General features: G+C 55.1%; 2 protein-coding genes across 3 annotated transcripts in view; both read right to left on the minus strand.

Moving 5' to 3' along the window:
• Positions 1-2,846, minus strand: part of LOC101676702 (kinesin-like protein KIF19) — a 30,471-nt gene extending 27,625 nt beyond the window's left edge. The window contains exons 1-2 of the mRNA XM_004776371.1: positions 2,811-2,846; positions 2,389-2,469 (exon numbers count right to left, since the gene is read on the minus strand). Coding sequence (XP_004776428.1) covers positions 2,389-2,469; positions 2,811-2,846 — 117 coding nt within the window. The remainder of the gene's footprint in view (positions 1-2,388; positions 2,470-2,810) is intronic.
• A 2,199-nt stretch (positions 2,847-5,045) lies between these two features.
• Positions 5,046-26,768, minus strand: EIF3B (eukaryotic translation initiation factor 3 subunit B). Of its 2 annotated transcripts, none has more exons than XM_045075175.1 (19): positions 26,308-26,768; positions 21,751-21,943; positions 19,386-19,505; positions 19,005-19,062; positions 18,684-18,812; positions 18,267-18,424; positions 15,132-15,263; positions 14,982-15,048; positions 14,571-14,617; positions 13,575-13,785; positions 12,380-12,452; positions 11,538-11,660; positions 10,048-10,126; positions 9,230-9,368; positions 7,462-7,587; positions 6,877-6,954; positions 6,502-6,610; positions 6,130-6,246; positions 5,046-5,406 (listed from the first exon to the last, which is right to left on the minus strand). In XM_045075175.1, the coding sequence occupies exons 1-18, from the start codon at positions 26,717-26,719 to the stop codon at positions 6,143-6,145; spliced, it is 2,358 nt and encodes a 785-aa protein (XP_044931110.1). In that variant the 5' UTR covers positions 26,720-26,768; the 3' UTR covers positions 5,046-5,406; positions 6,130-6,142. The 2 variants fall into 2 exon arrangements, with proteins under 2 accessions (XP_044931110.1, XP_012903214.2); XM_013047760.2 differs by having other exon boundaries at positions 5,046-5,497.
• Positions 26,769-26,793: the final 25 nt, after the last annotated feature.

Consider the following 26,793-nt stretch of genomic DNA (forward strand, 5'->3'; position numbering starts at 1 on the left):
AGGTGGACTTGGGAACAGAACCCACAGCCGTAAGGGGCACAAGCGATCACATGCTCGGTATCCAAGAAGTATCAGTTGCAATGGCTCTCATACGTGAAAAACAAACCTTTTTAAAATTTGCTATAAAATAACACGATTGAGAGAAAAGAGCCAGCCATAAACACACGTGCTGGTGAGGTATCATCAGTATCAACTTCGTGATTTTGGTCGCTCTCCCATGGTCACAGAATATCTGTGTTTTTAGGGAACACGCAGGGACATCTCTGGGGGCGGAGGGGCGCAACGTCTCTAGCTGCCCAGTCAAAGGGAGCGCGTACACACCGGGAGAAGAGGCCAGGTGCCCCTGCGGGGGAAACGAGTCGGCAGACAATACGGGGGCTCTCACCCGGGTCTCTCTGCCTTTGGCTGGCCTGAGGTCCCACCAGAACATGGTGTTACACAGAAACGTGGATGTGCCACCACACAGATGAGCCTCAGAACCACCAGCCTGGGTAGGACCAGGCCACACCCCGTGGGCCTCGGTCAGCAAGCTGGCCAGCGGGGGCCAGGGTAGGGTGGGGGGGCAGCTCAGAGTGGGCAAGGGACCCTTCCCGGGAGACGGAAATGTTTCGAACTGGACAGAGGTGGTGTCTGCCCAGGGCTGCGTGTCCTCACAGCCACTGACTTGCTCAGCTTAAAATGGTGACCTGTAAGTTACAGGGGTCTCCCTCCAGTTCTTAAAAACCCAGCTGTGTTTCGTGCACTCCAGAGCAAGGGGACCTTGGAGCCAGGCCCCAGGTGGGCTCTGAAAGGACCCTGCGATGGAAGGAACAGCAGAGCAGGCGGCCTGGGGGGGAAGAGAGGGCAGAGAGGGCCTCGGGGACCTCGCACACACAGCTCCCCCTGTGCCAAGCAGACCAGCCAGGTCCCGAGTTCCAAGGCTTCAGAAGGACAATGGCCCCGGGAAACATGAAGCTTCAACTCACAAAGGCCACTTCCTTCCCTGCCCTCCAGAGGTGTCCTGTTTCCCTCAAGTCACCAGATCCCCAAAGCCAGAGGAGTGGGAGAAAGTCTCATCATGACCTGCGGGAACCCCTGGGCAGCATTCATGCCCACGGAGCTGCCCGGGACCAGGGCAAGCAGGGGACACTTCTCGCTTGGGGGCCGGTCACCTCCCAGGTGTGTGACCGCCAGGACGAAAAGGGGGCCTATGACTTCCAGTATCAGGGAGGACAGGAGGTACCATGGACAGTGGGGGCACTCCCCGGGAGGACATCCGTCGTTTCCAGATAGGCCAGCACCAAGGTCTGGGGACTAATGACACTACCCTGAGAACCACTATTGGTCCCAGGAAATTGTTATTCTGCCTTCAGAGTTATGTGACAGGGCCTTCCCTTCCTCCTCTGACCATGCACAAGGCAGTCCCTGCTCCGGGCGGTCACCGGTCCCCAAGTGACAGCAGCCCGGCTGGGTCTCCCGCCGCATCCCTGACCCCCAGCTCACTTAGCACATGAACTCAGCAGAAGCAATGCTGCTTCCATAGAAAGAACACCTACATTCTTCACACCTGAGCCAGATTCGTCCCTGCACGACTCTGCTCCCCCCAGTGTAATGACTGTCACCATGGGCTGCTCATGGATCTAAATTCACCGCAGCCTCTGCCCCGCGCACCCCGAGGTGTCCGCACCACCGAGACGGCTGTCCATTTCCTTGTCCCACAGCGTCCTCTACAGCTCCCCAGCTGCCAGGTCAGCACGGGGCGCCCGACCTGGTGGGGGGGTGGCAGCCAGGGCTCCCCAACATCCTGGTACTTTGCCTCTGACGTGCAAACCTTCTCCTAGGCACGACATTCAATCCCTCATTACAACTGCCTTGCTAATGACAAATGGAAAAATCCAATTCATCTGACAAAATCTGTCTTAGCCCATACTTGGCATTCATTCGGCAATGCGACAATGTCACCTGCAGGGACAGCTCAGGGACAGCGGGGTCCCGGCAGAACCCGCTATTACCGTTGTTACCTGGGGCCCTTTTCAAACGAGGGCTCTAGACCCTTAGCTAGACCTGCCAAAGGGCTCTGGTCCCCTCTGCCTCTCCTGCCCTGTGTCCTCAGAGCAGCCACACTCGCCCCCCCCCGCCCCCAACCTTGGGGGCTGACTTCCCTTCTGCCAGGACTGCCCCCTCTCGCCTCCTCTGGGAACTGCTCCAAGTCTGAGAGTGACCCCTTTGCCCTGCTTGATCCTCTGTGACAGCAAGCAGGATAGGGACGGTCCTGTGTTCTTCTTAGCTCTGCCTGGTGTGGGGAATAGCTGGGAACAGCTGAGCTGGCAAAGCACATGTAAGTGAGCATCGTAACCCCGTGAACACACGCCCCGTGCCTGCCCCCGCCCTGTGCCCCTGTGGTCTCACCTGGTCCCCCACCTTGTGGGCAATGACAGCGGCCCCTTCCTCCAGTTCTGTGTCACTGAGCGGACGGATCCGAAGCGCTACCTGTGGGCAGAACACTGTGGCGGCTGCCATCCAGAATCCCCCCACCCCCAGAGGCTGCTCCCCATCCTCCCAATGCACCAGGGCCCCGCACCCTGCTCCACAAGGGTCTCCCTGTAACCGACCTCAGCTCACCAACCACCAAGTAGGCTGAAGCCCCCCGCAGGGCCTGGAGCTTGTTGGGGGAATCACAGGGCTGGCAGGGGGTGGGGGGAGAGGCAGAGACAGGGGAGTAGAGGCAAGACCCTGGAAGGGAACCCACAGTCCTGCACACTGACCCGTGCCAACAAGGCACCAAGAGGGTCAGGAGGTGGCAGCCTGGGAACACAAGGGGGGATGCTCACCGTGAGGGGCTGGTCCTTGGGCTCCACCTCTCTCATGGACGGGCTGCCCCTGGCCGGGGAAGGGCCAGCCGCGGGGCCAGCAGTGGGGCCGGCAGGCATGGCGTGCTCCCTGCTCTCCTGGCAGGCAAGGCAAGGCTACCTGTCTGCCCAGAGCCCCCACTCCCCCACCCGCCCTGTCTCAGTGACATCAGCAAGCCCCAGGAGCTCAGCCAGTCCTTAACTGTCGCACACATGGGACTGCACACGTGGTTCGGGAGGCCCCGAGGAGCTGGGTGGCCTGGGCCCCGAAGGACACAAGCCAGCTGCATGCTGGGCATGCGGGGTCGGGCTCCAGACCTTGGCCCAGACTTCATGTCTCTGCCCTCACTCACTGCCAAACCCCAGGGCTCCTGGATTGCTTCACCTACTCTATAGGGAAGCCTGAGAGCCAGAGGCTTGGCCTTGGAGCGTTTCCACCAACGGGCAGCCAATCCCACCAGTTATTTAACAAAAGTAATCTCGACTACAAATGCTTCTCCCCCATGAATGCATTTCTAGAACAACCTTGAAGTGACCTTCTGGTTTCTGCTCAGGATATCTTTCTAGCTGCATTTCATCTCCACCACACCCTGGGCCGGACTGGCATTGACCATCAGGCATCTGTGCAAGTGCACCGGACTGTGCCCCGCTTTTCCCTACAGCCTCTGGGGCGGTGTGCCCTCATGGGGAGAACGACTGGCATGAACAAGCCGCTCCTGCGTTGGATGAAAGTCGCTCAGAGGCCAGATCCAGTAAGTTTGCGCCTGAGAAATCTGGCTTGGGAGACTGCAGCCGCGTGCTAGGTGCAGAGGTCAGTGGAGCAGTGGGGGCCAGGCCTGAGCTCAAGTGATTCCCCCCAGGTCAGCACAGCTGTCCCAGCCTGGCCCTGTTCTCTTCCGGGCGGCAGGTCAGCGCTGAGCACCAGGACGTCCCCGCCCCACCACCGACGCAAGGGGAACAGAGAGCACTGCCCAGGGTGATGCCCACATCTCCCTTCCACGAAGGCTCCAACCTGTGACCCACAGGCAGATGCCGGAGAGCCCAAGGCTCTAGTTCCCGCAAGAGAGCAAAGGTCTCCTCTGGAGACAGGACCAGGATGGCTGGTCCATGCTGGGGGAGCTGGGGCTGCACCCACCCTGATGCCCCAGCCAAAAGCCAGAGCACAGAGGCCGCCCCTGACACGCAGGACAGGTCAGGCCATTCTGCCTGGGCCTGGCCTGGGAAACCTGTTTCTAGAGCAGAACAGAACAAAACAAGCACACGTGTTTCGGAAATTCTTTTATTAACAAATTATGTAAAACAATTACAACTAACAAGTTTAAAACAATCAAAAGTAAATTTTTTGAAAGCTCTGTTAAAAATCTGGGAAAACGACCAAAGCCTGGAACTTTTCTTTCTTACCACCATCAAATGTAAAGCCTAGGGCTCAGCAGGCTGAGGTTTAAAGGATGTGAGCGCGAACACGGGGCACCCACGTGTTGACGGGAGCCAGGATGGCAACGGCTGGAACCGGGAACGGCACACCAACTGTGCCTCGCAGCCGGGCCCGGGGTCATGGCAGGCTGCCCACCTGCTCCTCCAGCGCAGCCCCCATGGGTCAGGGACTGCCCGGGCCCTGCAGATGACAGCTTAGCCTCCAATCCCAGAACCTTTCAGGTCCATATGAGCCCCAGTTGGGCGTCTGTGGCGTACCCGTTCCATGTTTCACTGTTGCCCATGTCAAGCATCGGACTCCCGGACAGACAGAAAGAAGTGCAACCACGGCAGCCGAAAGGCACTGACCATAGCAGATGTTGCAAATAAACAAGGGCCAAGGTTACACGTCCTCGTCTGCCCCCGTTCCAGGAGGAATGTGAAGTTAGATATTCAGAGCACCACACAACAGTGGCTGAAGTGACAACTCTCACAGACAACTTCAGACGTGCACGACTCCAAGAAAAAGTCTAGAGGGGTTTTTCTCACCAGGTGAAATGAGCATAGAAAACAACAGCTGACAAGCCCGTTTTCTGCAGGGACAGGGCCCCTACTGTACTTTACAGAGCTCAGCTGGAAAAACACAGCCACAGAAGGATGAAGGCCTCCCTCCTCGCCAAGTCGGCCTCGGGGGCCAGCAGCAGTGGGCATGCTGAGCCCAGACTGCTGCCATGGCCGGGGGCAGGGGGACAGGCACCAGATTCAAGGCCGCTATCTACGTGTACAAACAGGAGAAAGACAGCGTTTTCGTACAGGTTTGCTTTTATTTCCACGCTCAGCCCGTTGAGAAGCCGGCACAACCTGAACGGCGCCTGCAGGGCGCAGCTTCCCTGCGCGCCTGGGACGCAGCTGGGACACAACCACGCAGGCCCGCGCGCAGGGCAGGACCAGTCCTTGAGGGGAAGTCGCTTGGCTGTGCACCTCAGGAGGACAGGAAGGGCCCCCGCAGAGGCGCACAAGTGTGAGGAACAAACACTGGTGGTGTGATTCTAAAAATCCCAAACAAGAAAAACTTTAAAGCAGTGCCTTCGATCCGCCCCTGCGATGGAGACCAGGGGCTAAAGGCACAGTAATGTGTGGAGATGGGGTCATCCGGGCACACAGTCTAGAGCAAGAGAAAGCACAGGTAAGAATTCAGGCATCGTGCAGGCTTCCTGCAGAAGGACGACCTGGTTCCAGCACGCGACGCAGGGATGCTGCAAGAAGGGAGCAGGCGTTCACTCTCTGCTCCGCACCTTGACAAGAGGCACGTCAGCAATAGCGACCCCCGACAGCGTGCCCTGATGGGCTGTTGCTGACTACATGGTTTCAGAAGGCATCTGGAAGGGACTCTGGAGGTCTGTGTCAACCTGATGCCCAAGACGAGCAGGAGCAGATGCCACAGGGGGCAACCTCCACAGCGAGAGCCTCGCCTGAGGACCCGCCCCGTAGGTGACTCTGGGTCCTCATGCGTTCAACTGAGAAGCACCCTGCCTCGCCTGACTGACCGGGTTCTGCAGGCTCCTGGCTCTGCGAGGCACACGGAGGCCATCTCCCAGCTACACATCTGGAGATGGTCCATGGCCGGCCTCCTTTCTCCTCCCCAGCCTGTGTCCTCATCCACAACCAGACCCCACTCACAAGGCGCCCTGCCATAAATCTGGGACTCGAGGCCCTGCTGCCCTCAGAGGAGAGCTCCAGCTCTGACAGCCAGGATGAGCAAGGGGCCCCCTACATGTGCTACACAAGGGACATCCTGACCCCAAGGATGTGGCCCTGGGAATTTCCTCACTTGAGGGACCACACAACATATCAGGGTCCTGCTCATCCCCACCTGATGAGATCTTACCACAGTGCTCGGGTCACTCCTGATTTCCCAAGGGAATGATCTCCTCAGTAACAAAGAACTCGATGGTCTCCTCCTCCCAGTCCTCCACATTGCTGTCCAGCTCGTCCGTGTCCACACCTGTGAGCAGGCGAGGAGGGTGAGCTGCGTGCACACACACTCACACCCACGTCCACATACCCGCATTAGCGGAGAGCCCAGTCTGAACACGGGAAGGTTCCCTGCAGATGACTGGGGCCGTGGGAAACTCTAGTCCCTGACAACTTAAGGATCTTTACAACACTCGACATTTAACTAGAACACTCACACGACAGGGTAGAAAAACGTCTCCGCTAACGCATGCTCTAAAAACATGGGTCTTCGGCTCATAGTTACCTCCTCGCAATTCCAGACGTTCACTCTTCTGCTCCATATAAAGTTCTTGGGCCATTTTCCGGTACTTTCGGAAGTCTTCCATCATGGTGCGTCTTCTCTCCACCAGTTCCTGTGCATGGAGTTGGGGGAAGCTGACAGACCCCTCACCGTGGCCAGCCCTGGGTGCCGTGAGCACCACTCTACTCAGAGAGGCTCTTGGGACAGGAATGGGGACACGTGCTCTCCTCCTCCTTCCCCTCACCCGGACCAACCCTGCGTCCCCCACATCTGGAGGAGAAGTGTGCCCGGGCCCACCAGTCTGCCCACGGAAGCGGCACATGCCGCCATCCCCACGAGGCCTGACACTGGCTCCTCCCTCAGTCCGGGAGGACTAACCTTTGAGGCTTTGGACTGGCTCAGACGATCCTTCTGTTCAAAGATCTTTGAGTATTTCTTCAGATCCTTTTTAATTTGCTGAAACAAAAACAAAGACAAGACACTCAAGATTGAAACGTTCAAAGGATCTCCAGAGTTGTCAACGTGCGACAGCCTCAGGATCACAAGCACAGAGGTGCCCTCAAGCACACGCACCGGCGCCCGCCTGCAGGTCTCACTGCAGGAGCGCCTGCCTCTCACGGGAGCCATGTCCAGCAAGCTCGGCCCTGACGCCGGCAGCACACTTCACCGTGACCACACACACGTGGACACCCTCTCCCAGCACTGCCGGCACGGCTTACATCCCCTCCGCTCAGTGCAAGTGTCCTCGAAGGGCAAGGACACGGCTGGCCACGACCTACAAACCCACGTATATGACCCTGCAACTACTCCTTCCTATGGGGCCCCTAGGGCTCTTGCATGTCTTCAAAGGGCACCCCAAACATCCCGCTTCCATTCCTCAGGCATGACCACCCGAACACTGACAGAAGACTCTGTCAGTGCCATGAGGGCGTCCACATTCCCCTGGCCCTGGGGGTCCCAGACCTTTATCTGATCCTGGCTCAGGAGCGTGGGGGGCCGCGGTCTCCACAGCAGCTGGCAAAAGCGGTCCTTATTGTTCTTCTGCAGAAGGCGTCCTTGGAACGTCCACAGCCAGTAAGCGTTGTCCACCTGCAGGGGGCAGAGGCCCTTGTGTTGCTCACGCTGTGACTCCCGCAGGACGTGCTCCTGGCCCTGCGCCCTCCCAGAGCCCAGCACACCAAGCATCTCGTCCACATGGTCTGGGAGCCCTCACGTAGCTACGCCGTCGGCACCCGGGAGACCATGGAGAGGCGCGCCCGCCCACAGCCCGGGAACACGATCCACAGGCCCGACGGGAGGTGACATGGAGTGCAGCCCCATAGCCACTAGCATGGGTGCTCCTGCCAGAACCCAGCTACTGCATTAGCAGACGCGCTGTCCCGCTCAGCGGGTGTCTTTCCTGACAAAGGGAATGGCACCGGGACCGTCTTGCTGCGGACGGGCCCTTCAGGAGCCTGGGGTGCCAGACACTGGCCCACGGTCTACAGGATCTCAGCACCAGACAGCACTGCACACACGGGCACGGTCTACACACTGGTCCCAACACACAGACTCTTTCCAAGACACAGTGTTCAGGGATGGCTGTGGGGTCTGAGCTCCCACACATTTGTGCTTCGTCACACAGAATCACGCTGTCTTGATTGCTCAGGCTCTGCACATGTGCATGAGCTGGTTCAAGTCTCAGCATATCTACCGGCAAGAAAGACTCGGCTGAAAAAAAAGGCTTGGCGGAGCTCACCAGCAGCCCAGGAGCACTGAGCGTGGGAACACGGCTGCAGACCCGCCAGCACGTGCATACTACACAGAACCACCTTGGACACAGCCTCTCACACTCATGAGTGTGGCATTTTTGAAGTTTTTCAAGTTACAGACGTTTGAGACTGATGACACGTGCACACACACATTTTCATGTCCTTTCAGGGAGTCCCAGACCCTCAGGCAAGCAGCTCTCTCCAGTGGCTCCCACGTGGCACTCGTCCCCCCAGCCAGCCCGACTGAATGAGGACCACGTGCCACGCAGAACCAGAGAAGGCCCAGCCCACATGACACCACATTCTCACAGGAAAAAGGAAGAAACACACTGTAAACAGTGGCCTCATGGGACCTGGTGCTCCTCAGCACCCGGAAAACAGAGCAGGGCGGCAGAGTGGAGCCCTGAGGCAGAAACCCCACACACACAAGGGAACCGCAACTTGGGCAGGAGAGGCGCAAGCACGGGCCGCACAGTCATGCCGAATGAGCAGAGGTGAGCAGAGGCGAGCAGAGGCCGCAGAGGGCCTGGCAAGCTGGGTGCCAGATAAAGGGGGTCCAAAACCGTGGACTTCTTAAGGGGAAAATGATCTTACTGGGAAAGTGCACATACAGCACGGCCCATCCTCCCCCGCCTCTGAGCCTCCGAGGCCCGTGTGGGTGAGCTCCCGGCTGTGGGGAGAAAGCACACCCAAAAAAGCCCCCAGCTCCTGCTACAGAGGAAGGGGGCTGGACTCGGGCTGCAACCGGCCTGAGACGCGGTCCAACTCAGGAAAGGGAAATCAAGGAACGCCGACCAGCTCGTGGAAAAGCTAGCCATCTCAGGGGTGATGCCGAAGAGCTTTCCGGAGCCACCACGCAGGGCAGCAAAGCGTGACTAACAGTACCCACCTCACAGAGACCCAGTGTGGCAGGGGGCAGGGACACACAAGGCCCAGCACAGCGGGGTCCCACACCACACAGGCCACACAGGGCCCCATACCTTATGGCTCCACCAGGACACAGAGGTGACAACGTAGCGCCCAGTGGGGTCCCACTCCACGTCGGAGGCCATGTAGTGCTCTGCGATGTTCATGACCGTACAGTCCGACGTGTCAACGAAAGCCAAGGCACCATTCATGCTGGGGAGACAGAGTAGTCAGCGCGCCCACAGCCTCCGGGCGTCCTACTCCTCAGGCTCCTCAGGTGTGGACTCGGAGCCCCACCGTTGAGGAGGAAGTGCTCCGTGGGGAATGCACGTGGAAGCCCCCTGTGTGTGCCCCAGATTATCTAAAAACACAGCAGGTGCCTCCCACGAGGTCAGGAAAGCAGGAACTCTGAGTGCGTTCTGCTGACGCACCCACGGACAGGGGCGCCTCAGGCTCCCGTAGAGCTGGACAGCGGGTGAGCACGGGCATGGAGGGTAAACACCACCACACTCATGCTCACGCCGCAGAGACAGCTTCGCACCCATCCGTCTGCTCAAACAGCCTTCCCGCGAGATGACGCGGGTTTCCCACTGAGCTCACTGCCCGGCCAGGAAGACATCTTGTTCAACCATGAGGACATTGCAACACTCCCACATCTTCCAGACAGAAAACACTCGCACTGCTTTCATGACCTGCTTTCGACCCAAGTCTGGGCAACATGCAAACACAATAAACCCATCCACCAAAAGTACAGGACAGCCCTCTCACACGAGGACGCTCCATCACCGTGTGGAGGCACTGCCGTGACCCACAGGGACCCAAATCAGGCCCCATAGTGGCCCACAGAGCACTGGGCACCACGAGCACAAGGCATCAGGCTGCAGAAACCCACCTCCTCAGGCCAGCCAACACCACGAACTGTCCCTGGGGGCTCCAGAAGATGGTATTTGCCTGCTGCTTGTCAAACATTTCTGAAAACAAGAAGGGCATCTGTTAAGTGTCTGTCAAGGTGCCAAAAGCAGGGTGTGGCTGGCACAGGCGACAGGCTCACGCTGCCCTGTGCAGTACGTTCTCACGTGCACCCCACACCAGCCCGGTGCCCAGGAGCATGATTTTGGAAAACCCTGGGCCGAGTTCACTTTGTCACAAAATACACTTCAAGAAGAGAGGAAGCATTCTAAAGCTACGTTCCTGCTTGTAGTTAACGTTTCACGTTCAAAAACTTCCCAGGGAAGTTGGACAGAGGAGTCACTATAAACACGGTCGCAGGGTCTCCGCGAGGGCAAGGAACCCGCCCTCTCACCCAGTGCAGAGACACAGGACCCAAAAAAGCCTACGATCCATCCATCCCATGACTCAAACCACTTTTCTCAAATGCTGCAGTCAAAAACGTGAAAGCCACCATCTCTCCCAACGCGCAGCCTGCCTCCATCCAACAAGGACCCCACAGAGATTGTGGACAGCAGACAGCACTCAGCCTTTACCCTCGGGCCTCCAGTCAAGGGCACAAAGTGAACCCCAGCCCGACCTGGGCCTGCAGCGGATCCACAGACCGGGGCCGAAGAGTGACAGGGAGATGGGGAACGGCAGCACAGCCCACCAGGCAGGACTCTCAGACCGAGATAAAGGTGGGAGAGAAAGCCATAAGATGTCCCTGAACGGCCACGGACGTGTCAGCAGGCCCCACATGGTCACCCTTCCAAGTGGGCAACCTGAGCCCTCAGGAGAGAAAGGCGTGTCTACACTGGCTATTCACAAACCTGCTTTCTAACCAGAGACAGTGCCAACCTCCTGGCAGCCTAGAACGGCCCCTCTTTCCTTCTACGTCACAGGGAATTAATAGTCCAGTCGGTGTGGGGACAGCCTCCCTGTCTCCTGGAAACACCGCTGAGCTCCCAGAATTCCCTCGGGACAAGCTCAGCACCCAAGCTGCTGGGTATGGGGACACAGCCCGTTTCCACTGCTGAGGTCCCCACATGACAAAAACAGCTGTTCACCCCGCGGTATGCAACGCCCTGGAAGGGCCTGCAGCAGGCAGGAGTGGGTCATCGAGAAAGGCCAAGGAATGAGGGCGGGACCCCTCGCAAGCGGAGCAGAGCACAGCAAGACGGGGTCCCCAGGAAAGAGACAACAGCTGTGGCCACGAGAAGGAGAGTGTATCTGCTCAGAAACCCTCTCTTGGAGAGCCTGGTGGGAGCTCCCTGAGGGGCCACAGCCTGTGCAGCCACCACGAGGAAAGCCAGAGCCACAGGGCCCTCTTGGCTGCGGGACAGCCTGAGCAGCGCCCCCAGCCAGCAGAAAAAGTGTGTGCAGTGGCCCTCCAGAGGGCGCGTCCATCGGTCCTCCCTCCCATGCGCCCATCAACGGGGCAAGGTTACTCACTGATGAGCTCGATCTTCCCGTTGTTCTTCACGTGGTAGAAGGAAACGGATATCCGCGGAGCTTCCCCGTGCAGCACGGCAAACTTACTCCCGTTTGGCTCCCAGGCAAAGGCTATGATGGTTTCTGCAATCAAGAAAGAGTTAAGTCTCATGTTTTTTTTGGTCATGTAACAAAGTAACGTTCCCAATCAATGTTCCTGCACAGCCTTCCCCTCAACCAAAGAAAACACTAAAAATCCTTAAGTTTGTTAAACCAAACAGGAAGCCTAGGAAGGAGGGCGCGGGAACTTGGGTGAGACCAGCCTGGCCAGGCAGGAATGCCGCCTAAGTGCACCCTGCTTGTTGGCGCTCGCCTCTGTTCTCCATACAGGACCCCACGGTCCCCTGCGGCTGACAGCACAGAGCACCCAGGCCATACCCTCTTGCTCTGTCCTCCTCTCCCTTCCAGACCAAAACACAACTAAGACATAAAACCCCCCAAAGACGCAGGCTCCACTTCCCACCTGAGGCACCAGAGCACCCACTCGGTTTTAGGACCAAAACAAAGCTCTCATCACCCGAGAACTTGTTTGTCACGTGAAAAGCCCTTCTACTGCCGCTCACTGTAAACATCAGGAAAACCCACTCCCCGCGCATCTCTCAGCAGGAAACTGGCCAGGACCCTGGCTCCTCAACCCGACAGGGGTGTGAAGAGAGAGCAAGCCGCATGGCAGCCCGAATGGAAACGCTTGTGTTGAGGCCTGGGACAGTGCGCGCAGTCAGGGCTGCAGCCACCTGTGCAGGTGGGCAGCCCAGAGGGCCGCACACGGGGACCACCGACCACAGGGACCACATGGAACTTGCCTTTCATTTCTACCACGTCGACAGGCACCTGTTTTTCCCTCATTCGGAAAATTTCAAAATTTGTGACAACACCCTGTTAGGGAGAGAAAACATGGAGGTGATACTGTGGAAACTGAAAGCGCGAGAAAAACGTACCCCAACTACAACAGAACAGGACGGAAGGGGACACATGCACACTCAGTAAAGGTGTGTGAGTATCTAAGTGACGGAACTCGGCCCAGGAGGTTCCAGTCAGCACCCTGCACAACCAGAGGCACCCACAGGTGCCATCCCGGTGCAGGACAGCAGGGTCCCTCGGCCCTCCTGCCACACCCCTGCACGGAGGCTCAGGGCTACGCACTGCAGCTTGTCTGCCAAACTCCGCAGCGCCCCGGAGGCCCAGCACCGGGATATGTGTGTTTGTGTGTGCATGTGTGTGTGTGTGTGTGTGTGAGAGAGAGAGAGAGAGAGAGAGAGAGAGACGCCCTGCAGCGATCTTCTGGACACGGGCATTAAACAGAAGCCAGGAGGCTGCCTCATCCCGGACAGCCTGACGGTGCAGATTACAGGCGGGTCCATCCACAGGCACATGCGCGCGGGCCAGCACAGCCACCTAGCAGAGCACCAATCAGCACTGACCCCAAACGAGGCACAGACACATGCCACAGTGCACAGGAGCCCTGAAAACATGCTCGGTGAGGGAGGCCAGGCCGCACGATGCATGCCTTCATTTCCACCAAGTGTCTCGACACTTCTGTGTGGGAAGAAGGTGGAGCGGCAGGTTTCGGGAGCCCAGGGGATGGGGCACTGGGGTGCTGACGGACGCAGGCTTTTCTAGAGGATGAAAACACTCTCCAGTTAAGAATGTGGCAAGAGGGGTGCCTGGTTTGTTCAGCGGGTTAAAGCCTCTGCCTTCGGCCCAGGTCATGATCCCAGGACCCTGGGATCGAGCCCCGCATCGGGCTCTCTGCTCAGTGCAGAGCCTGCTTCTCTCTCTCTCTCTCTGCCTGCCTCTCTGCCTACTTGTGTTCTCTGTCAAATAAATTTAAAAAAAAAAAGAATGTGGCAAGGGCCGCACGGGCCTGTGAGGATACCAAGAAGCCAGTCGGGCTGAAGAACAGCCACAGGTGCAAACAAACAAGCCACAGACACCCTTTAAACAGGAGGTGGGCGTGGAGCTGGAAGGAGGGGCCTCTGCTCGGGGATATCCACTCACCTGGGTCCCTTTGGGGGTCCTATCCACTTTGACACACAAATAATCCCCGTTTTTCTGCCAATGCAGCTTGCAGTCCACCACGTTGAACAAATTCCGAACCCTGATCTCTTGTCTGGTGGGCAGCTGCATCAGGGTGACCCTGGCCGGGATATCTTTGTCCTCAGGCACCCAAAAGGCTATGATGTTACCCCCAGGAGACCACGAAAAGTCCCTGCAAGACAAAGAGAACACAGCGTCAACTGAGGAGTGGCTAGGATGCTGCCAGGAAGGGAGCAGAGTAGCGGAGATGGGACTCACTGGCCAGAAACCAGCCCGGCGTTCTGCTGCCACACAGCAACAGCCACCTTCCCTGGGAGCCACCCCCACCTCACCCTGCAGCTGCTGGGCCCCAGTGGATGCCCAACACCCCCCAGCGCTCAGGGAAGAACAGGTGCCCTCACAAACCAGACTCCCTCTACTGTGATGGTAATGGGGAACCAATTCCTGGTGCAGCTCGTATCATGAGCCACCCTTGCACCCGAGAACTCAACCCGAAGAGAACCGTTCATGTCCCTGCATGACTGACAGCTCTCCGCAGAGACAGGCCCCTCTCAAGGGGGCATATGAGCTGAGTGTGCCTGCGTTGGGCCATTCACCAAGGACCACCCAAGCCCCCTGCTCACTCAGCAAACCTCAAAGAAGCCTGTCAGCGACGTGGAGCCCTTCGCCCTCCACCCGTCTTCCCCAAAGACTGCAGCCCAAGTCTCTAGTCCCAAGGAAGCAGTAGGACACAAAATAGAGCCTGTGACTGCACAAAGGGTCTACATGCAGAAGGGAATGTGGGCCGTGAGCCCCACATAGTCACAACAAGCAGGTCAGTGGTGGTGGGCCGGGGCCTGCCATGCCGCCCTTGGGGACCAGAATGAGGACACAGTGTCCTCTCCAGCTGAGGAAGCACGGAGTGCCAGAGCAGGGGACACCCGCTCCTACCGCCCACCTGCGACAACACTCACTCACTTTATGCCGGAGATCTTCAAGCTCTTCTTGTCCAACAGGCCCATAGACTGCGGAAAAGCAAGGGTTACAACGGAGTTAAATCACGCCACTCTCTCCATAACACACCTGCATTTTCTTGAAAAGGAAACAAGAGTTTCTGGAATGAGCCCAGCAAGTAAGCCCAGCGGGAGACACACAGCAAGGGAACAGTTCACCCGCAGCAGCAAAGTACCCATCTCCAAAGGCCCTTCTGTTTGTTTCCTCCCGTCCCAGACTGATGGCAACAGCACAGGCACATCAGGGCAGCCACAGGAAAGGGGCAACTGCAGAAAGGCTGGGCTCCCCTCATTCTACAGACATTCACTGCTCTACCCATCCCCTCGCCCGCAAGACAAGGGAAAGACCATGCCCCCAGGAAACCGTGTCACTTACAGGAGTTTCATAAATGCTAAGAGTGTCGAGGGTCATTCTGGCGAAGAATTTACCATCGTGGCTCCACCTGAGAGAGGAGAGAAGTGTCAGGCCCTGTTGTGAGCAGAGAAGGCTCCCACATGCTTGCCACGGGCCACGGCATTTACTCACTTAAAGATCGGCCAGTGGGCTGAACTCTCGCAGTGGAAACCCCTCTTCTTCTGTCCGGTCAGGATGTCCCAGATGATGATGGCTTGAGGGTCATCCGGAGTGTCCATCAGGGGGCTGAATGTCACTAGATACCTGTCACAAAGGGAACACTGTTGACGATCCCGCTCCCCGTCCCACCTTCTCCTCCCCACACATCACACTGTGTGTGGGCGAGGTGAGCACCGGTGCCCACCGAGCCTCCACCGCAGATGGCGCCAGGCCTAGGAACAGCTGTCAGACTCAGCACGGTCTCCAAACCTTGTCTTCCGGGAAGGCTCTCCCCCTACAAACTGCTCTAACCATGGAGCAGACCATCTGCGAGGCACCAGGGCACTCCAGGGGCGGCCCCCTTGAAGGCTTTCTCCACAAAATCAGGACACTGACAGACCCAGCAGATACCAAACCAAAGTCTGTGTGTGTTCCAGACGGACTGGGGTGCAATTCTTGATTTTCGTCAATGTTTAGTTGGCCCAAGGAAGGAAACAGATTGGCCACGTGCATTTCAAAAGCCAGCACTCATCCAGCAAGGCCAACCTCTGTGCCTGGAGCTTCTCACTCTCCCAACGCTGGCTTGTCTACGCCCAGGGCCCCCATTCACTCTGCTGACACACAGCACAACCATTTAAGCCAGAGGGCCCCCTCGGAACAGGACTCAGGAAAAGGGAGAGGCAAACTCAAGGAGAAAAGGCCGAGGATGGGCGCTGTCCAGGTGCCCCGCGGGCCTCCCGATGGGCTGGAGTCACCCGCACCCCCAAGTTACGAAGTTCCCCCTACAGACCTATCCCTGATGTCTACATCAATGTGACATGGCTACGCAGAATGACAGAAACAGCTTGATTCACTGCTTATCTGGAAAACAGTCCTTTCACACCCCTTTGCAGGACGAAGCAGGCGCTGCTGCCTCACACAAGGGCTTCCTGGGAGCACCAGGGACAGACATTGAGGAAGACGGCCCAGGGGGGCTGTCCTGGAGCAAAGAGAGGTCTATGCACACCAAAGACACCACAGGAGTCTGGGACGCAGCTGAAAGCAGCTGCCGGCCGGCCAGAGGGGGCTCCTCCCCACACTCGCCATCCACACACAGGGCCTGGGAGTCTCCACGCACACCGGGTCACAACACACGGCCACTGTAAGGAGCACCTCAGGTGTCCTGTCCCCAGAAGGTGCCAGTGCCTGTGAAGTCGTGAGAACTCCAAGAAGACATGCCAGAAAAATGAGTTCATCAGAACTAAGAACCGTCCATCATGGAGAAGTCACAGTTCACGGAAACACAAGGATGGAAGGAGCCAGTTATGGGCTGCCCTGAGGAAGCATCAGACACGCACGCCCAGCGGCCCCATCTTCCTCACAAGCCAGCACCGAAGCGCCACATGGGAAGGGCGGGCCACACAGGACAGACGGACTGCACACACGGGTGCTAGGGCCGGACGTGGGTGCACGTGCACATTAGAAGATGCTGAGGGGACCGGTCAGGGCTGCCGGCCGGGAAGAAAGAACCATGACCAAAGAGAACGCACGCCTTCACCCGGTCCAATGCCTGTTTCCTAGAGGAACCTAGCACTTGTCCAAAATGCCCAAAACAGGTAGGGTTTTTGTTGGGGTTTTTTAAGGATTTAATTTATTTATTTGACAGAGATCACAAGTAGGCAGAGAGGCAGGCGGAGAGAGGAGGAAGCAGGCTCCCTGCTGAGTGCAGAGCCTGATGCGGGGCTCCATCCCAGGACCCTGGGATCATGACCTGACCCAAAGGCAGAGGCTTTAACCCATCGAGCCACCCAGGCGCCCCAACAGATAGGGTTTCTTTTAAGATTTTATTTGTTCATTTGAGAAAGCTAGCAAGGGAGAGGAGAGCAGGAGGGAGGAGGAGAGAGAAAAGCAGGCCCCTTACTGAGCAGGGAGCCTGACACGGGACTCAATCCCAAGACTCCGGAATCAAGACCTGAGCTGAAAGCAGATGCTTAACCAACTGAGCCACCAAAGCATCCCTGCCCTAAACCGTTTTGAATTAAAAATGGCAAAATGAGGGGCGCCTGGGTGGCTCAGTGGGTTAAGCCGCTGCCTTCGGCTCAGGTCATGATCTCAGGGTCCTGGGATCGAGTCCCGTATCGGGCTCTCTGCTCAGCAGGGAGCCTGCTTCCTTCTCTCTCTCTCTGCCTGCCTCTCTGCCTACTTGTAATCTCTCTCTGTCAAATAAATAAATAAAATCTTTTAAAAAAAAATGGCAAAATGAGAAATCATTAAAGCTAGATATTTACCATATAAACCTTACAAAAGTCCTCTCTCTAGTTTTCCTGGTGTCAGGAGATTCTTATACCAAAAAACTCAAAAGCAGAGCAGATGTAGGAGAGCCATGTCTCAGGAGCCTGGGGACGCGGGGGGCTGTCACAACCTCACGATGAAGTCAGGCCACGTGGTCGGAGGCCGACCTCTTCTGGACAGAGGAGGGGACACAACAGGGAAGGCTTGGGGACAGCCCTGAGCAGGGGACACAAAGAGCAGTGCCACAGGGCATGCTGGGCCCTGAGGCCATCTGTAAGCGCCCAGGAAGGAGGACCTTGCTGGGCCCCAGGAGTGCTCCTTCAAGCTCCTGGTAGGGCACCTGCTACCACAGACCTCTGCACTCTCACGCGCGTGAGAAAATGCCATTGAATGAAGTTACAGGCACAGGACACGTGCCCGGACTAGACCTGGAACTGAGGGGACGAAAGCTTTCCAGAGGCCGTTACTAGACCAAGTGATATGCAGGAACAAGGTAACACTCAAGTAGAAGCAGCAGATGACGTCGGACCCTCACCCAGCACTGCGGACAGGTGAAGGGCTCTCCCTGCCACTGGAAATGCACGGAGGGGTGGGGACACCATGCTTCCACTAATTCCCAGTGGCTCGGGACCAAGTCATGTGTGTCTGGCGGAGAAACAATAAAGCAAAACCCGCTAAGCAGGGAACATCAGCAAAGGGTACACACGAGCCCCTCCTATGTGTCTCCTGGGATACTTCCGTTAGGTTTGAAATTACTGCAAAATCCGAGCTGTACCATTAGCACAGAGGCCGGCACGAAGCGAGCACGGACCCCACCTGCCTCTCCTCCCTGCTTACCTCTCACAAGGCGAGAAGTCAATGAGCTGAACCCCCTGGTGGCTGAATCTCTGGATTTGCTTGAACTTCTCTCCGCCCCAGAGAGCAATGCCTCGTTGATGGAACGTGGCCAGGTAGGTGCCCTTGGGGGACCATCGCACGTATGTCTCTGTCCACCTCTGTGGGAGAAGTCAGAGCCCGTGTGAAAGTGACCCCAGCACACAGCACAAAGCCTCCTCCTTCTGCAAGGCATCAACTCCTCCCTCTTAACCAGAAAACACAAGAAGCCTTCCCACATCTTGTGGCTTATTTCAAAGCCAGAACGAAGGACGTCGTTCTCAGGGATGCGTTCTGGAAGAACACGACACTTCACCTGCTCGGGTACCCACCTCGCTGCGGAAATACACAGTCAGCCCCCATGTGGCAGCAAACACCCACCGCTCTCTCTTCGATGGAGACAGGATCCTTCACGTCGTTCCAGAATATGGAAGTACGGTCTCCACTCTCAAAAATGACACTGTACTGATCTCTGCATTCTGCCTCTTCAAGCCAGTACCGTAAATTTCCCTGGAAAAAGAACCAAAGGCAAGGGATAGAGGACATCCCATCAATTTCCATCCAAGAAGCCATATTCCTGCCTCGTGCTCCTGGAGGTCCGAGCGACTTGGGCCGGCAGCAGCAACTCCTAAGGAGCTCAGCCTGCAAGCCACAGGGCTGCACAGCTTTCCTTTCAAGCACGTATAGGTCCCACACACGTACCAGGTCTTTGAAGGGCTGTTTCTCTGGAATATCCCACTCATCACTGATAGTCATATACCTGCAAGAGAAAAACGAACTAATCAGCAACACACAGCATAACTACGGGGGGGAGGCAGGAAGAGACACATACACGACGACATTGGAGGCTCTTGGCCATAGGCTGTGTGGTGCTGCCCCTTAACCCCTCAGGGGAAGGTACAGGGGAGGGAAAAGTGGGCTCGGGGTGCTGGTGGCCAGGAGTGTCAGGGGCTGGAGCGGAACAGGGGCCCGCGGTGGCGGGCCTGGAGAAGAGAGTTCCCCAAAGGGTCACCAGCATAGTCCCAGAGATGCGGAGCCTCTCCTGCCCAGTGAAGGCCCAGGCTCTCACCCATTGGCACTTACTTGTCAAAGTCCGTGAAGAGGTTGACCCTGAACGTGTGCTGCTTGTCCAGCTTATAGCCATCAGCATTCTTCACAGCGTCCAAGGCATGGGCAGGAGATGCATATTCCAGGAACGTATACCTGAATTGAGACAGAGTTCAAGTGCAAACTGTAAGACCAGGCAGGCTGTGCTCAACACAACAAAACCATGCATGTGACTTGTAAGCACCGTTAAGGCCTGTGACCCATCTACTGTCACATCCCCGAGAGTCAAGTCACTGGTGGAGCAGTTCCCTAAACATACACAAAATCCTAACAGAAGACCCAAAGTCCCTAATGCCACAATCACAAATCAGACAACAGATGACTAATGAAATGTTTACTATCTTGACTGTGGTAGCAGTTTCATGGATGTATACATGTCAAAACTTACACAATTATGCACTTTAAGACTACGCAAGTGTATCACATGGCAGCTTTCAAATAAAGCCATTAGAAAATCTGAGAACATGTATAGTCTGATATTGCCTATTAAAAGCAAGATTATAGGGGCGCCTGGGTGGTGCAGTCAGCTAAGCGCCAGACTCCTGGTTTCGGCTTAGGTTATGATCTTGGGGTTGCGGGATTGAGCCCCATGTTGGGCTCCGAACCCTCAGCACAGCATCTGCTTGGGACCCCTTCTCTCTTCTCCCTCTGGTCCTCCCCCCCACAAATAATTCTTTTATAAAAAGCAAAATCATAAAGGCTTTCAGAGGATGCTTCAGAGTAACAAACACAAGAAACCGCTGGTCAAAAAGAAGTTATCCTTCCACCTGATTTCTAAGACAGAAAACGTAAGAATCATAACCAGCATTTGGCAGTTGTTTTTTTTTTTTTAATACAAAATGGTTTCTTAAAAGCTACCCTAGGTGGTTTCAAATCTGAATTTAAAAAGCATCGAATGTAAGTTGGTGCAGCCACTTTGGAGAACAGTGTGTAGATTCCTCAAGAAATTAAAAATAGAGCTTCCCTATGATCCTGCAATTGCACTACTGGGTATTTACCCCAAAGATACAGATGAGTGAAAAGAAGGGCCATCTGTACCCCAATGTTCATAGCAGCAATGGCCACGGTCGCCAAACTGGAAAGAACCAAGATGCCCTTCAACGGACGAATGGATAAGGAAGATGTGGTCCATATACACTATGGAGTATTATGCCTCCATCAGAAAGGACGAATACCCAACTTTTGTAGCAACATGGACGGGACTGGAAGAGATTACGCTGAGTGAAATAAGTCAAGCAGAGAGAGTCAATTATCATATGGTTTCACTTATTTGTGAAGCATAACAAATAACATGGAGGTGTCAAGGGAGATGGAGAGGAGAAGGGAATTGGGGGAAATTGGAAGGGGAGGTGAACCACGGGAGACTATGGACTCTGAAAAACAATCGAGGGTTTTGAAGGGGCGGGGGGTGGGAGGTTGGGGAACCAGGTGGTGGGTATTAGAGAGGGCACGGATTGCGTGGAGCACTGGGTGTGGTGCAAAAACAATGAATTCTGCTACGCTGAAAATATATAAATAAATAAATAAAGCATCAACGTTATCATCTTCTCATTCCTGTCCCATAAAAGATGATCTGTATAGAGACCAGTATCACATAACACTCTCCTGGAAAAACGTCCCAAGGGCTTTCAGCACAGCAAAGAACACTCGTGTTCTGCTGGTCACGTAAACCAGTAAGAACTGCCCAAGCACAATCCCATGTTGTCTCCCAGTGTTCGAAAGGGGTAAAAGGGGTAACAGCGACATTCGCAACATCAAGTGATGGAACAGCCTCGTGATACGAGAGTATGACACAGCACCGAAAATAAAAAAAACCAAAGTTATGTTTACAAAAACCTCACACTGATTTTAAAAAGCAAATTCTAGGACACGGACCTCACACTACCAATTTTAACAGATGCGCTTCTTGAGGTAACAGCAAGGGAGAAGTTGCTAATGAAGCCGTGACTACAGCTTTCGCCTTTACTGTAAGAAGCGTCCCCACCCATTTCAGAGATGTGAAAATGTCAGAGGGGCAAAAAGCTCATTTTAGAATCAGTAAGATACCATATACAGAATTTTCCTGAAATCCTGCCAGCTTCCAGTCTGCTGGTCCCCTTATCCAGGAGGCATCTTATGTCAATTACCGCTCTGATGGCACAAGATTTAAAGAAAAAGCTCTGATTTCTTAAGAGTTCAGCAGCCCACCCACAACGCCCGAATTCCAGAACCACGGGCTCTCCTGCCAAGGGTATGGAGCCCTAAGCTAAGGGTGGGGAATCAAAAAAGAGCAGAACCACTGGGGGAGGCGTGCACCGTGTGCATCCATGGGGACCTCAGCCACGGGACCGCCACCACTCACCCCTTTGTCTTCCCATCCTCCTCCGGGTAAAAATCATTTGTGATTTTCCCAAACTTGGAGAAGATCTTATGGATGACGTTTTTGAGCTTCTCCAGGCGGTCGGGCCCCACCTGAGGGACGTTGTCCACCACGATCACCGAGTCGATCCCGTCGGCCTCCTGGGGCCGGTCCTTGAGAATGTCCCCCAGCAGCTCTGTATGGACAGGAAATTGGACAAATGAACTTTTTTGGACCAAGCAAAATATTACTATGTTAGTTTAGCACGTTGAACAAATTTCCAAGAAGTAAAAAAAAATGAATAAATGCTTTCACTGTGAGCAAAAAGAAATCATGGCCCTGAACTGAATCAAAATTTAAACAAGTGAGGAAGACTTTAACTCTGCATGCCCCTTCTGTCCACTGATATATCCATTCATTCCTGAAAATAATGGAAGACTTCATATGAAATTTTTTAGAGATGAAATAATACCAAATGCCAACAAAGAGGGCGGGGCCTTTCTCCAGGAAAAGCAGGGCCACAGCCTCCTGCAGGGAGCCTTCTCTGACCCACGCAGAATCAAATGCATAAGCAGGCACTTTCTCCTCATTCAGGTTAAGACAAAACAACTCAAACCCAACAGGACCCAACACTATGTACAACAGCCTTTGCAAGCAAGGAGAGGAGACAACCCACAAGCGCCTGAGAGCAGAGTGATGCCCCTTCCTACTGCCGGTGTCCTCGTTCCATGAAGAGCCTCCCGGAGAGAGCGGGGGAGGCCCCAGCCATTCAGACCGTGAACCCACAAATGCTCAGGAGTGTGCCTGGGACACAGTAAGCAGTACATGGTAACCATTATGTTGGTAACTATACTCAAAAACTGAAAATCCAAACACAAAACTGAAAATTATGTTCATGTCACCTAAAAATTAAGATCATAAAATCCAAATCTTAAATACTCAAATGTCTTAGGTTTGCTTCATTTCCATAAGACAACTGGCTGGATGGGAGAAAGAGGAACACCAGAAGCCGCCTGGGGGAACAGTCCGCAGGCGTGGGAGTGGACAGGACCGCCTTCTGTCCAGGAGATGCGATGCCACCTGGGCGCTGGCCCATGGCAGTCTGATCCGCAGCCCACTGCTGACCTTGAAGTCTTCTGGGACCATGAAGCTCCAGCACCAATGAACTCCCTGACCCGCTGCTGGAGACAGGGACCAACATTCCGAGGTCAAATGGTGTGTCAGGGGAGGTCGTCTCATTATCTGCTCTGCACAAACCTTCAACCCAGTTAGCTCCTCTGGAAAGCTATAAAGTTACAAAGCACTGGCTACAGGAGGAGCTCAAGCAGATTAAAGCACAAGGTCAGATGAAGCTGCCTCAGTCCAGGTAGCCCAGAGTCCCGAAACTAAAACAGCAGCACTGGTGGTGGCTTTTACTTCTGTACCGTATGTCCCGGAACCTAATTATGACTCCAAGTTTTGAATTCTACTCTTAATTCCAACATGCTAAACAGGATACACGTCTGAAAATATCCTTTGCTGCATTTCATTCCCACAAGTTAAGACGAATTTTCTACACTTTTGTGCTAGAAATTTCCCTTAATAGAAAGTTTAAACGGTCTTTCAGAAAGGAAAAAATTCTTTTAATTTCAAGAAGCTGGCCCTGTTATAACTCTCTAATTAATTTCAAATACTTTCATAAATGATACTGAAAACATTAAAAGAATTGCCTCATAAACTGCAAAAAGGCTAAAATTGAGAGCAAGCAAAGAGAAAAAAGAAGGAAAGAGGCCAACCAGAGTCCCAGCTACGCCCTCCCGGTGAGGCTGGATGCAGCTCCTTGGGTCATTTTTAAAGCTCACTTGCCATACAATTAAGTGGCCTGTTTAGCCTGATCTGAATTTACAAGGTTTACAATAAAAAGTTCAGCTTTTACACAAAGAGTGGCCTCCTTCCCACAATCTTTTAAGTGTCTAGTTTGTAAGACTGTGCCCACATTCGGCAAGTGAAGAAACACAGCAACTGCACGACGGAGAGACGCGTGTCCTTCATCGTCACCAACCCATGTGCCAGGTTATTCTTGCCGAATGGATTCCCAACCTGGCTCCAGGAGAAACAGGAAGAGGCAATTCTCTAAACCAAATATCAAATGTAAAGATAAATAATATTTGGCAGCAAAAGAAACCATCTTGAGTTAAGAGCTTGGTCATGGGGGCACCTGGGGGGTTCAGTCGGCGAAGCATCTGCCTTTAGTTCAAGTCATGATCTCAGGGTCCTGGGATGGAGCCCTGTGTTGGGCTCTCTGCTCAGTCGGTGGGGGGGGTGGTCTGTTTCTCCTTCCGCTTGCTCACTCTCTCAAATAAATAAAAATCTTTTTTAAAAAAAATTTTGTTATGTATTTAACTGGCTGATCATCAAAGGCAGCTGAAAATTTAAAAGGATGACCGATGACCACAGGAACAAGGCAACGGGACAACAGTCTAATATCTCAGAATCAGGAGTCAGGATGACCACGTTGGAGCTGCCGGCAGCTCAAGAGGCCTCTTCGTGAGACCCTGTCCACTTTCAAAAGAACCCACCCATACCCTCTGCATCTCACTCTGACTCCGCAGGGCAGGTCTCATTAAACACAAAATGTCCTTGGGCCACTGACCACAACCAGATAGCGATGTGCTCAGTTTCAGAGCCCCATGACCAGGGAAGGGGCCTTTTGGGGCATTCTGCTAAAGTATCAGGATCACAACGGCCCCCAAAGGCCCTCCCAGCAGACACTTGGCCTGGCTGGCTTCTGCCCACATTAGCATCCTGACTGTCACACAGCTCAGTTCTGGGAATAATTCACATGGTAGTAATCTTGTGCTCAAACAATTGCTTTTTAAAAAACCAACGGCAGAGTAAACATTCAGGGGCTCAAAACGAACTTTCAACCCAAAACTTAAGATTTTAAAATGTAAGAAAAACTGATGCAATAAAAATGAAAGTTGAGCAGGGTGGGAGAGTGTGGTGGGCATCCCAGCGACACAGCCTCCTTCTAAATTCTCCCACACAAGGAGCACCTTTTCTCGCAGGTAGGGGACCGCAGCAGGACCAGTGGCCCAAGTGTTCCTGAGCCGTGCAGCCTTCCTTGCTGTTCATACCATGCTGTCGCTTACGAAACAGACTATAAGGATAGTGACAACAGCAGCGAGCTCTTTACCAGTATGTTTAAAAGTAGATGATGGGGGCACCTGGGTGGCTCAGTGGGTTGGGCCTCTGCCTTCAGCTCGGGTCACGATCTCAGGGTCCTGGGATCGAGCCCCGCGTCAGGCTCTCTGCTCGGCAGGGAGCCTGCTTCCCTCTCTCTCTCTCTGTCTGCCTCTCTGCCTACTTGTGATCTGTCAAATAAATGAATAAAATCTTTAAAAAAAAAAAAAAAGTAAATGATGCTGTTGGTTCCCTACATTTTTTTTGTTTGTTTTACTTGAAATTGATTCTGACTCAGTCTCAGTGTGATCAGACACAATACCTCAAAAAAAAAAGTACCTTTTTTTTTGTTTTTTTAAAGATCTCATTTATTTATTTGACAGATCACAAGTAGGCAGACAAGCAAGGTGGGGGAAAAGCAGGCTCCCCGCGGAGCAGAGAGCCTGATTCAGGGCTCACAAGGCTCAATCCCAGGACCATGTGATCATGACCCGAGCCACAGGCAGAGGCTTAACTCACTGAGCCACCCAGGCGCCCCCCAAAAAACGTATCTTAATGTGACATCTGATTTTCTTGGTGTGGCCTGAGCTATTTTGCTGATGGTTCATCCTTCCTAACTTACTATAATGTAGAGGAATTCACTGATGTCCTCAGAGCTCAGAGGACTCAAACAGCTAAAAACAAAACATAAATGAATAAAAACAAATGAGCTTAGCCACCTAGAGAAGTCGTTGGGAGACAAGCTCTTGGGACAAAAGCAAACGTAACACCTGTAAACTGAATCAAGGTAAACAGGAAACCAAAGCAAGCTAAGTGAGTGACACTAAATTCAGAAAAGATTATCTGCCAAAAAGAGGAGAGTGATCTACCTACAGACCTAACAGACTAAACAGGAATGTGGGAGGAGACTCAGCAGTCCTGCGAAGGAACTCTCTGGAGGCAGAAGCTTCCATGCAGCAGGGGCAGAGAGGAACCCGACTCTGCCCCAACCTGTTTAAGGAACAGCACCGCATGAACCCGGGAAAGTGTCCACACGAACTTGGTGCCAAGCGTTTGACAAGTGTGGCTCGTCCCTCGGGGCACCCGGGGCCTGCACATAAGGAACTGTCACCCGCGATAGTGAGGCACGTGGAGCGTCCCGCTTTGCTTGATCCTAATTGCCACGCACGGTCGCGGATCCAGCTTGCGCGCTGTCCCCCATCACCACCCTCCAAAGTCCTGGTGCCGGTGTCCATCAGAGGCTCCCAAGTTGTGCCCAAAAGGCCCGCCCCGCCTTCTTTCGGAGAGAGGAAACAGGGAAGGGGACCCAGACCCCCACAGAAGGCCGTCCCTACGCGCGGGAGGACAGCTGCAGCGCGGGGACGCCCCTGACAACCCCCCACCCGCGCGCCGCCTCACCTTCCTCGCTCACGTCGTCTACGAAGTCCTCGGGGTCGCTGAAGGAGGGCTCGTCGGCGGCGCCGCCGTCGTCCCCGCCCGCCCCCTCGGACCGGGCCTCGGCCGCCGCGTCCCCGGCCTGCTCCGCCGGGGCCTCACCCGCGGCCGGGGTGGGGGGCTCTTCAGGCGGCGGCGGCGGGGACGAGCCGGGGGCCGAGGCGGCCCTCTCCTCCCCGTCGGCCGCGGGCTCGGCCGGCTTGGCCAGCACGTCGGGCTCCGACCCGGCCTCTGCGTCCTCGCCGCCCGCCGCCTCCTGCGCGCCGGACCCCGCGGGCCGCGGCGGCTCCTCCCCCGGCGGAGGCTCTGCGGCCGGCTGCTGCTGCTCCCCGGGCTCGGCCGCCTCGGGCGCCGCCACGTTCTCCGCGTCCTGCATGGGCCCGCCGCTGCCGCCCCGCCCGGCCTCGCCGCGCTTCCGACTCTCCCAGGTCGCACCGCGCGGCGCCTGCC

The sequence above is a fragment of the Mustela putorius genome, unplaced genomic scaffold (genome assembly GCF_011764305.1).
Source record: "Mustela putorius furo isolate JIRA1106 unplaced genomic scaffold, ASM1176430v1.1 tig00000139_pilon_pilon_pilon, whole genome shotgun sequence".
Classification (NCBI taxonomy): domain Eukaryota; kingdom Metazoa; phylum Chordata; class Mammalia; order Carnivora; family Mustelidae; genus Mustela; species Mustela putorius.

What these genes read in the sequence shown, in the direction of transcription:
- EIF3B (XM_045075175.1), bottom strand. Translation starts at nt 26,719, where the DNA reads ATGCAGGACGCGGAGAACGTGGCGGCGCCCGAGGCGGCCGAGCCCGGG. An exon ending in CTCTTCACGGACTTTGACAA is followed by an intron (nt 19,063 to 19,385) that starts GTAAGTGCCAAT and finishes TTTCTCTTGCAG; the next exon opens with GTATATGACTATCAGTGATG. An exon ending in GGACCCCCAAAGGGACCCAG is followed by an intron (nt 12,453 to 13,574) that starts GTGAGTGGATAT and finishes TCTCCCTAACAG; the next exon opens with GGTGTTGTCACAAATTTTGA.